We start from the raw sequence: 12,339 nt of genomic DNA, 5'->3' as shown, positions 1-12,339 counted from the left end.
CAGTACAGTAGTGTATCCGTCAGGCGGGCATCTTAATCTTACAGAAAAGGCAATTCAGGTAGACAGATTGTTTCAAGAGAACTGCAGCATTTGCACAGTATCCAAACTTATAGTTTATATAAGACAATGAACTTGAAAACAATGAGATTCGACTGTATCTACCCACAGTGCATTGTGAGATAGTCTTATTAGAATAACCTGTATTTAAGCTGCTACACTAAAAAATTAAGATGAATGAAAAAGTCACATGTGTGACAAAAAAGTGAAGACATCCAATGTCAAGAAGCCAGCAATGTAGCACAGGTAAAGCTGTATCAAGGTGACTGGTGCTGACAGGTCATGCCAGTCTAAAGACGCCAACATGCGCTGTAGGAATGCTTGACTCGATTGTCATGTTAATCTTGTTTTCTTTAAAAAAACACAGGTTTTCTTCGCTGGTCAAACATCCAGAGTTAGTTGTACTGTAATACCCCACCCCCCACTCCACAGAGCAGGGAAAGCAAACTGGGGTTTGAGAGAGCTTAGGCGTGCAGAGGGAGTGAAGGGCGAGGAATAAGATTAATTTCTTTCACAGGAGGTTGGGTGGGCTGTCAAGGGGGTGGGGGAAGAAACGCTCACTTTGCAGTTGCCGTGGAAAGGATGTTATAGTTTGACATCAACAGAGGTCAGAGAGGAGCGATTAAGAAACAAAATAGACTCTAATGTAGACTGGCCACTTACTGCTTTATTACTTGTAATGATTTATGCATTTCTGGTGCACAATTTCCCAAAAACACACATACTAATTCAATTTCAAGTCAACTCTATTTTATTTATGTAGCGCCAAATCACAGCACCAGTTGCGTCAAGGTGCCTTATATGTTTATAGATAAAGAGTAATAGAGTGAAAACCCCAATAATCAACGGCCCTCTTTGAGCAAGCACTAGGTGACAGTGGGAAAGAAAAACTTCCACTTAACAGGAAGAAACCTCCAGGCTCAGGGAGGAGCAGCCATCTGCTGCAATCACCTGGGGATGATGTTGTGAGTGTCAAGGAGCACAGCAAACCCAAAGTGCATGCACTTTGCACACTACAGACCAAACCCACCGCAAAAGTTGCCTCTTACCCACTTAGCACACCTAATACAAGGTTTAACACGAAAAAGGATCCCAGTATAATCAGACTGACAAAATAAATCCACGGTGTTTCCCATCCAATGGCGTCATTGACCTACAGAAGCCAAAAGTAGCCCGTCAACAAACATGGACACATACAAAGACAGAAACCTTCTGCCTCAAAGAAGCAGAAAGTCTCTGTTTTGAAAGAGAAGATGGTGCTTACCCGCTCAACACACCCAAAACCAGGTTAAGAACGAAAAAGGAGCCGAAGATCACAAGACTGACAAAGTACACCCATGGAAGTTCAAAGCCCATGGCATCGTTCATCTGCAGGAGGGGATCAGTCACCGCAGAGAAAGGAGAGCAGGGGGAAAAGGAAAGAAGGATGCACAGACAGAAAAAGGGTGTTAAACTGTTAGAAAGGAGGAAGAGAGAACAAGTCTTAGGAGTGCTGATGACTGTCACGACAGTATCGTTTTATTTGATGAGTTGTTGATTGAATTCAATCATTTAGCCAATCAATCATATCAGAGTGGTAAGAGCCGCCCCAGGAAATTATCAGCAGCTTCATCATCAGACTGTCACTCGCATTGGTGTTGTGCGTTTGATTTGAGTAGACATTAAAGCTGAAAGAATGTGACAGTCACAGGTTATTGAACTGGGTGCACAGAGCGAGAGACTCACCCAGTACAGCACGTCAGTCCAGCCCTCCATGGTGATACACTGAAACACCGTCAGCATGGCAAAAAGAAAGTTGTCAAAATTGGTGATGCCACCGTTGGGACCTTGCCAGCCTTCCCTGCACTCCGTGCCGTTGATGGGGCACTGGCGCCCATGCCCTGAGATCGCACATGGAGCTGGCTCCTCTTCTGCTATCATATCTACAGAAAGAGAGTTTTAAATAATCTGACACTTAACATAAGTGCTGCAAATAAAATTGCTTTTTAGACTGCCTGGTCTTAACTGTAGGATTTCCTACTATAAACAGTGTAAATGTTATGACTAAGAGCACTCTGATTCACTGCATCTTATACCAAATAGCATCTCTTTAGCAGCTATCTTATTCTTCTCATTTACAGTTGTTCAGCAGTAGAAAAGTCTACTTTAGACTTTTAAATAACTTTGACAATAACTTTGACAATAACATATCTGTATATCTTAGAGACGAACCACTTTTCAACTTACAGTTTCACAATATAAAAACATATTATACAAAACATTATTGGAACAATTAACTAACATTTGTGGTTAGGTTTTATGTTTCAGTGAGTTCCATCAAAGAGGTATTTCCATCTCTGAAGATTTAGTTCACAAACTATTAAAATGATTATATTTCTGTGAAATATTGCTCCATCTCTCAACCCCTCACATAGACTTTGGAAATTCCTGACGTCTATGTTTGAAGTAAACTACTTAGAGAATAACTTCTGTCACAGAATCCAATATATCAGTCATGCAGTACATACTTTTATGTTTTTGTCTAAGTTATGAGTTATATTTCAGCTTATGGAGAAAACAAGCCAGTCAAGATTGAGTTTGGCATGCCTGATTTGATTTGACCTGCCACATTAATTTGTGAAAATTCATCATCCCTCTCAGAGCTAACTGTGTCAATGTTCATAGAGAATTACATATTGTTTTGTTTGCCATTAGAGGTTATATGAAATAAATAATACAATTTGAGTTCTAACTGGAAAAAGATTGTCTGGGACTCATCTTTGTCTGCTTCATTTTGTCAAATATGAGGCATAATCATAAACTTCTCTAACTATACTCATAAAAACAATCAAACTAGCTTACTATATCAGCTTTAATCTTGGCCAGTCTTCCTTGACCAGCGCAGGAACTGTTTGAGGAATGCTTCTATAGGTCGATTGCTACCTAAGATCCATTATAACTACTTATACTTTGTGTCTGCAATGAATGCTGAATTTTCTCCAGTGTGTCAAAATCCTGAACTTTAAACTCAAACAGTATGAAGCAGCGCTGAGCTAAATGTGGAAAGCACAGTCGCTGATTTTGTTGAAGTGAATAAAAAAGTCTTTTAACAAGCTGTGTGCTGGCACACAATGACGTGCACCACAGTTCAGGTCGTTTCGGCTGCCTCGCTCTGAGACACCTCAGGATGCTACAGTAGAACTCTGGGTTGGCATTCTGGCCCAGGGGGGACAAATTGACAGTGCACAACCCCGTGAATGACGAAAAAATGGCGCACACGTTCCTGACCAATGTGCCGCCTTGAGGCTTGGACACTGTAGACTGTTTTACTGAAAACTGCTGCGTGATGTCTGCATCATAGCAACAGACCCTGCTCTCTTGAAAGCATGAAAGTTGTGTCAGTTTGACACAGAGCAAGAAGGGAGGTCGGGTATGGTTTTTGATAGTCACTGACAGAGGCAAAGAAGATTTTGACCACACCCAATAAGTAATTAAAGCACAGAAACTATTACTGTATCTGATAAAGCTATTACCTGTCCTGATAAAAATCCCTTGTACTCATTTGTCTGGGTAAGCAAATCACCAGACTAAGCATTATCCTGATTATACCTTTAATCTGTTGTTGTTAATGGAAAATCACAGCTGACATACAACAACCTCAACTCCTTGTTACTTTATTTAAAAAAACAATTTGATTTTATATATAAAAGTCAAAGTGCTCACCTGTACTGGGGAAATAGCAGGTTGCATGCATTTTACCAATGAACAGCTCCAGGCCGATAATAGCATAGATGATAATGACAAACAAGACCAGGAGGGCAATGTGCAGGAGAGGGACCATGGCTTTAATGATGGAGTTCAACACCACCTGTAAACCTAAGCAAAGAAAAACAAACACTTTACACAAAGCCTGGCCGTACTTTGTAGTACCAAATGGAAAACACAAACTACAAATTCTACCAGTCTTTGTACCTGTTCTTAACACAAAAATTAGATTCCTGGCTCCAGATGGTGAAGTGGCTAATTCTGTTTGCTCTTGATCTTACTTAGCTTACCTTTAAATTGCATAAATACATAAAACGTAATCACAACCGTATAATAATTTCACAAACTGCTAACATAAATAAACGGAAGTATTTATGGTTTTCAAGTATATAAATATATAAATATAAATAACAATGTAGAAAGAATGTAGATACTGGTTTCAGTATATATTTCAGAACATCTTTGCCTCGTATATTTCATAAGCATGTTGTGTTTACTTCTGTAAGTTTGTTTATTATTATGGAACTGAGAGCACATGGGCCTTGGTTGCTGATGTAGATGCTTAAAGAAAATAGTCCTCAGGGACCACACATGGACCATCTGGACTTGCCGTGTTTAACCCTTAGCCCTGCATTTTTCTATAAAAAAAGGACTAATTTTATTGTACGAGAGATGCAAAAATTATGTACATTTAATAAATATGGGTTGCCAACGTGTGGAGCTTAAAAGTTCTCTTACTGGGTACTCCTGAGACCAGCCGCAGGGGGCGCAGCACACGGAAGGCTCGAAGGGCTTTAACATCAAATCCACCTGGCTTACCCCCGTGCCCATGCATTGATGCATGGTTATCTCCTTCAACTTCTCCCTTTTCTTCTTTGGTCAAAAGCTCCAATGCAACACTAAAGAGTCTGTTGGAAAACAAAGAAAAATCCTTACATTAGTCACCTCTGCATTTGAGGTACATAATGAACAGTGTTGACAATCTTTAACAAATAGTAGATAAAGATTAAAGATCATTTTTGAGAAGAAGCATGGCAAACCTTTCATTCAATTCTACTATTTTCACTCGTCAATAATTTATTGCAATTAAGAAACAAACCTTCACGAGCATGAGTAAACGTAAGACGTAACAAGTATGTTGTTGAATCTACAAGGCGCTAAAATGGGGTTAATAAACCTTCAGATTCTGACAAAATGTGAGAATATATTAAAAGTCTTTCTTTCTCATAGTTCATAAGCTCCTATTCACATCAGTAATGTCACTAAGTCAATTTAAGATCTCCAACAAACACTTTTGACATTAAAGATTTTGCCTGGCTGAAAGCTTTTTACTTTGCCGTTATTCCCTCAAAGTATCATTTAGCTGTGAAACTATTATGTAGTGGCATCAGTTTACTTTACAGCCACCCACAAGCCATACTGAAATCTCCAGGATACAATTTGATAAAAAGCAGTCTGAAATCTTTATTAACCACAATCCGCTGTAAATATCATTTTAGACTGCATCAAAATGGTTAGTAAACACTGTACTGATAATGATCCAATCAAAAAAAAATTTAAGACTAGAAAAAAACCCCAGATATTTCTTGCCCTACATGCAGCGCTTCAAAAAAAAAAAAAAAAAAAGCCAGTGGATATGTTGAAAGAGCAGGATAATATGACAGCATTGTAACCCGTCTGGGTCAGTGCCCAGTTTGAGTGTACCAACAAAACCTACCCACCCAGCAAAAATTTGGTGAAAAGACGACTTCGTCATACTAATTTGGATTTTGTTAAAAAGTGAAAGTCGTCTATTTACATATGTTCCCAGCATGTGTCACAGTCAAGGTCCATGGAACAAATGTGGATCTCCACAAAGTTTACATGTTAAGGTTGTCAAAAGATTTGGCTCCTCCTTACTGTATGTGTGGTCTGGGCAGAAATGCTCGCACCTTGCAAACAGCAAACATTACGCAAGCACATATCCACAACGCCTGCAAGCTAAAAAGCCAGCATACAAAAAAATGTATTTAACGTATTATTTTTTAATCTACCCGCCACCAAAGATCAAATTACAGATTTTCAGAAAAACAAAAGTTTTTCTGTCTTTGTTGTGCAACAGAACCACATAAATATATGAACAAAGTTCTGTAACTTTCACAAATACTAAGACTCATAGAAAAATGTGCAATATTATTTACACGCAGAGGTATTTTGTTTTACTAAATAGATCAGATATCACTAGATAGAAAGATGGATATTTATATTGTGAAAATACACTTTATGGACAAAACTACTGGCCGTCTGTATATGACACTTCCTCGGACATCAAAACCCATGGCATGAAGATCCCAGTACACGGTTTTTGTGCTGATGTTAATGCCAGAGGAGGTTTGGAGCTCTGCAGTTCCTGAGTCAGCAAATCATTGGTGACCTTTACACATATGCCTTCACATGCTCTCTACCATGCTTTATGTGGTCTCACACCTTGTGGCTAAGTTGCTGTGGTCCCTACTCCATTTCACAATCAAATATTAATGTCTGAACTTTCCCTTTTCCCAAATTTAGGCATAAAGGGACATTTTTTAAAGGTCAATTCTGGCCAGCCAGATTAAGCCAGGAATATAACATCCACTGACATCTGGTGCACGGTGGGTCTGTATACAAGAGATAACTGTACCATAGGAAGTGCCTCCTTCCGTGGTCGTAAAGTAAAATCAACAGTGAACAAATCCCTCCCCAAGAAAGAGGACCCTTCATTACACTCAGATAGACATTCCTCACCTAGCCAAGAGGGAAAATCATCTCAACACATTACATCAAAGCTGCGGACTAAAAGCAGGGAATAGAGCTGCCGATAGGCGCTGGAAGGAGTTCTGATGGCCTTTAAGCACAGTCTGCTCCGGCTTATGTTATACTGAGTCACAGCTGTAAGACTGACCGCCTGCCACTGGGGGTTTTATTAGTCATCCAGTCATGCTTAAAAGAAAACCCTCCTTCACATATTGACACCTTTTTGCTAAACATATTTCATAAAGTAAATCAGATGAAGCAGGTGTTTTCCCAGTGTCTCCAGTCATTATTCAAAGGGTCACTCCAATAGGTTTACAGGTTTAAGCCTATTTGCAACAAATCCCAGTTTAACTCTTCCTCCTAGAAACGTGTTTCTTTGCAAAATAGTTTTCCAGTTATGTTTAAGTCCAGCACAATCACTGGCTAGATTATAAAAATGTTTTTAACAAATTCACTGAAACACTTATGAACTCGGTCAGAGTTGGCTCGAAGCTTCAGGCACCTTTTAATAAACCAGACCACAATCTTTTCAAAACCCTATCCAAGTACAGCCAGTAAAGAGAAATATCTATAAAAATGTTTAATAATGCACATCCCAACACTGCAGTAGATATTTTACAGCAAGAATATCAGTGTAGTATATTAAATATGTTGCCAAAAATGTGTCCACTCTTTGCAACGTAGTAAAAACTTTGCTTTAATGCATAATAAATCACAAGGACTTCTGTAGCTTATGCAACTTTCTGAGTTTTCTCTTTGGCTTTTAAACTGCACAAAAATGTATTTATATTAATGTATTATTTAAGATGAACTGCATGAAGTGTAAGAAATATTTACCTTATCTGAGCCAGTATGTTCATAAGACAAACCTTGGTTTAGTATGTGTAAAAGAAAAATAACTGTGGTACATGAAACCAAAATGGAAAAGTAAAAGAAAGACATTCATTAGCGATTAAAAACTGTCATGTGATCATTTTCTACAGCTTAGTTACCATTAATGATTCCTTCCCATCCAAGACTTTATCCAATGTAATCTAAAATTCTGATCAGTGCATCTTTAGAAATCCATTTTGTAGATTTCAAGGCAGTACAATGGCTCCGTGGTTTGCACTGTTCCTCATAGCAAGCAAGTCCTGGGTTCAAGCTTGTGTACCATAGTACTCTTGCAAAAAAGTCTGACTTCCTGGTAAAATAAATGTTAAAATGTAGGTTTAAACCCAACAATATAGTTCTTCAAGTTAAAACAAAACACTATTTTTGGATTATTTTTTTTCTCTATGGGGAAAAAATGTGTGTTTGCCTTTCATGAAGTCCCTACACACTACTATAGAATAAATAGTGGACACACAAACATCCTGATGACTGAACTGTGACGATTTTCATCAGATCCTCGCAAAATTATTTCAAATGTGTCATTTCAAATTTTAGAAGCTGCAGTCACATTTAATAGTTGGGACAGCCGTCTTTGCATTTGAGTGGATGGCAGATCAACCCTGCATGCAGCATACAGACAGCGATCTGACCCAGCTACCCACTGGACTGTGTGTATTAGAGGAGAGAAAGAGGGAGGAGAAAAAAAGAGATAAGGCTGAGATAAGGATGAAGATAACACGGGGAGAGTGTGCAAGAGATAGGAATGAGGGCAGAGAGAGGTGGGGAGGTGTAAAGCATGAACCATTTGAGATATGAAAATGGAAGGGGGCAGTAATAAGAACAAGCTGCAGAGACAAAGGAGAGCAGCGTGAGAGAAAGACAGTCAGTGAGAGGAGAGGGAAAGATGGGAGGGAGTGTTGGAGAAGAGATGAAGTATGGAGAGATGGTGACTCACTCCAGTGGTGGTAAAGCTCTGATTTATTCTCTCTGTCTTTTCTGGGTCATATACTGTGGGTGTATGAGGGTCTCTGTTAGCAGTTGGCCACTTGGAGCAGAGGCTTAAGCAACTTTAGCTTTAATACTTACTTCTCCTCTTACAAACACTGTAAACTGCAAATGTCACAAGTCAAAAAAAATCCTAAAAGGAGACTAAAAATAGCTAAACCTTGTGACCTGGCCTGCAAACCAGCACACAGAACGAGCAAATATAATACATAAATATTAACAAATTTAACAATCACAACTAGTTGTGTCAATAAATGAAATAACAAAAAAAAAAAACTGAACCTAAGATTTTAGATTTCAAATCCCACCATCTGGCCAAAGTTCAGTGGGTTGCAAAATAATAATTATAATAAACTAGAACTAACATAAATAACAGTTTTGGTATGTGGTTAACAAAAACTAAGTGGTAACATTTCTGTTAACTGAACCAAAACCTAAGGAACTAGACTTAATGTTTTCTTTGAACTAGAATTAAAATGAATTAAAACTAGCTGAAAAGAATATTGCATACTTCTAAAGCTAAATAAAAGAAAATAAAATCATACAGGAAAATGTTTTTTTGTAGTTTAGGTTTTGTCAGTTTGGCACAAAGTGTTTTTCGGTGACACCTTTTCTGAACCCAGCTGTACAACAGCAACACTGATGCTAACAAAAGCCAAACTGAAACAGTTTCAAGAAATAAAAACTGAACTTAAGTGAACAAAACTCAAACTGAAATGAACAGAAAAAATCAAAAACTATCAGCCAACCAATTCTCCTGGTGTGAATTTTGGTTATGATCATGTCCCTTTCAATCAATGGCTTACAAACTGAAATATTTTCATAACAACCAATAGTCATACCAAATGTGAAATAGACACACATGCAGAAGCTGCATTACTGCATGCAGAAATTGCAGTACCAGCACGGGCAGATAAGATATTTAAAGTTAAAAGTCGGTAGTGAGCAAAAAACATAAAATATATTCCAGGGTTTTTAATTCCCGGAACTGATTAAACTAGCTGGCTCCCAGTCCACCCATGGACACGGTGGACCAGCATGTCTATTACACGCTTTGCCGTGATATCCTGATGGACTGCATCAACTACATCGCTTGCAGAGGATCTCATTATGGTAGTGCCAGCATTCTGTCAAGGTTTAGCAAAGAATCCACCATTGTCCTTTTACCATTTACATACAGAGCATTTATCATTTAACTTGAAAACTTACCCAATCACCACAATGACGAAATCCAGCATGTTCCAACCGTTTCTCACATACGCATTCTGGTGCATCACCAAGCCATAAGCGATAATCTTCAGAAAGGTCTCAATTGTGAAAATGATGAGGAAGGCATACTCAACTGTTTCCTGCAGATACACAAAAAGGCAAAAAAAAAAAAAAAAAAATGAAAACATGAGCAAGGTATTAATACAGACAGTGTTTTGGATATTTAACACACACAGGTACAGGAATAGGTGTAAAAGGCACAGTGCCTATCAAGGGATAAATTAAGCTCTATTTTACTGGTGAGCAAGGAAATGACTTTTTGTCAAAGCAAAAATATTTATAAATATTTTAAAATTAAATGTAAAAAATTAAGTTGTTTTAACTACTTAAAAATACAGTAAATCTATAATTTACAAGAACAATATTCCTCCAAAGCAATATTCTCGTCAACTTTCATTGATCAGTAGGCACTGAATTGATACATCAGGACACAAAAATAACCCAGGTTTGCAGAAATTACAATACTTGTTACACTATAGGAAACAATATACAAACAGACCTGATTACTGTGCAGTTTGTCGCCACCCCACATTGATTTTACTGACATTTAACAAACAAAAGGCCAAAAAAGGTAAATAGTCATTCATAGAGTACTTCCAAAGCACTGAACAATGATGTTCCACCCTAAGATCAGAAATACTGACACAGTGCACAAGAAAAGACAGAAACAAAAGATAAGGACATCAATGTTAGTGTAAATTGTCTTTTTTCTTTTTAGATGTATCTTCTAAATTTTGATTACTGGTTTGCAAACATTTCAACGCTCGATGACAGAGTGTGTCATTGCCTGCAGGACAACCTTCCTCAACACTGCCTGAATGTCTTTGATGGATTTCCTATTAAAGGGAACTCTGTGCACAACAACAACTATTAGAAAAATATCAGAGAGAGAAGAGTCAAAAAGCAAAGAAAAAGTGACCTCCAAAGGGAAACTGAAACTCCTGATTTGCCTGCAACATAGATATGCAGACATCAAGTTTCACAGCTTCTAAGTGTTGGTAATACTAGTCAGTGTATGAAGTGGACATTGTGTGGCTGCCTGTTCACAGCCATTCAGTGACCAAACACAGTGATTAACTTTTCTTGTAACAACTTGGACAACTTTTGTATGTGGAATCAACATAAATCCCATGGAAATGGCATCTCCTGTGTAAGCGTCACCTATAATCCTGAAAACATTTCAGTGCCTGGAATGTATCTTTGAATATGCAAAATTAAAATAAAATTGTGACCACTGTGTGCCACTAAAAAAGGGCAAATCTACAAAAGAGCCAGTAAGAGCCATGCTAAAATGGTTAAAACCAATTGACTAGTTTGGAATGAAAGGCATGAATGTATCAGAGAGCTATAGAGGTTAAAAAAGGGACAAACACACTCTGAACAAAATCTGTGTTTTTAGAGGGTATATACAGATTAGAACGAGTGATGTAACTCAGCAGTGCGCCTTTCTCCGGTTGTTTCAAAGGCAGAGAGAACACAGGAACATTAAGCTATCAGGTTGAGGTCAACTGGGAGTGGATCTGACAACAGAGGCGGGCAAAGGTAGTATGTGCATTTTAGACAGTGAGATGTTTGTGAAAATGGGGGTGAACACACTAAAAGGTGACATGGCACCATTTAAAAGAGTCCTCGCACCTTTTGCTAAGATGTGAAATCAGAAAGAAGCTCCTTGCATTTTTCAAGCTTGGCAGGTCAGCATAAACTGCACAGAGGCTGGCATTCAAAATATCTGCCAATCAGTACAGCACTGCACTAAATGTATCACAGGCAGGAACTTAACTTTAAACACAATGCAGAAAAATGCATGCATGCACACATACTGTAATATACATAATAACCTCGTCTGCCCAAGGGAGTCTTTAATCCCTTTTCTGTGGACACGATAAATGCAGGGGTACTGTGGGCTGCAGGGCTCGTTTTCCCAACAGTTTACTGCAGATTGTGAGAAGCACTTAGCCCAGAATAAGAGACATGGGCGTCTTTGTTACTGAAGTAAAAGGTTGAGTTAAGCTTACGGCCGCTGCCTCTATGACAGAGCACGCTGAGGCCACAGGGAGCAGAGAGAACAGAACGATTCATGTGAGGATGGAAGGAAAGTGACAGAGAGACAACTGAACAATTTTAGAGGCAGCAAACAGAGAGGCGGTCTCTTGCATTTTTCTGTTGTTGGTTAGCAAAAACATATAAATAAAACTCAAATCATATGCTTTAAAGCAGGCAACACACTTACCCTGATATGGACACATCTGAGAATGACATTGAGAATGTCAATTCTCAATGTCATTCTCATATATATATATATATATATATATATATATATATATATATATATATATATATATATATATATATATATATATATATATATATGTGTGTGTGTGTGTGTGTGTGTGTGTATTCTACTCTGTGGTCATCACTAGCTATTTAGCAATGACTGTATATTAAAAACACCCATTATTAACATTATCAGAATAATTTAAGCTTTCAGGGCCACAGTAAGTGTGTGAAAATTACCACTTCCTGGTTTGTGAAAGCATGTTAAATATAATGGCAAATGATAACCGTTCCCTTTCAATTAACCAGCAATTTATTCATTCATCAGCAACGGTAGCAGAAATA

General features: G+C 38.1%; 1 protein-coding gene across 9 annotated transcripts in view; it reads right to left on the bottom strand.

Annotated features, from left to right (window-relative positions):
- The window catches only part of cacna1da (calcium channel, voltage-dependent, L type, alpha 1D subunit, a), a 56,899-nt gene that overhangs the window by 30,647 nt on the left and 13,913 nt on the right, over positions 1-12,339 (bottom strand). For all 9 annotated transcript variants that reach the window (XM_085158440.1, XM_085158441.1, XM_085158439.1 and 6 more), the window contains exons 4-8: positions 9,661-9,800; positions 4,540-4,709; positions 3,760-3,912; positions 1,783-1,979; positions 1,322-1,425 (exon numbers count right to left, since the gene is read on the bottom strand). In XM_085158440.1, coding sequence (XP_085014566.1) covers positions 1,322-1,425; positions 1,783-1,979; positions 3,760-3,912; positions 4,540-4,709; positions 9,661-9,800 — 764 coding nt within the window. The remainder of the gene's footprint in view (positions 1-1,321; positions 1,426-1,782; positions 1,980-3,759; positions 3,913-4,539; positions 4,710-9,660; positions 9,801-12,339) is intronic.

Source organism: Neolamprologus multifasciatus, chromosome 5 (assembly GCF_963576455.1).
Source record: "Neolamprologus multifasciatus chromosome 5, fNeoMul1.2, whole genome shotgun sequence".
Lineage (NCBI taxonomy): Eukaryota > Metazoa > Chordata > Actinopteri > Cichliformes > Cichlidae > Neolamprologus > Neolamprologus multifasciatus.
This window is presented reverse-complemented; position numbering and strand designations above follow the sequence as displayed.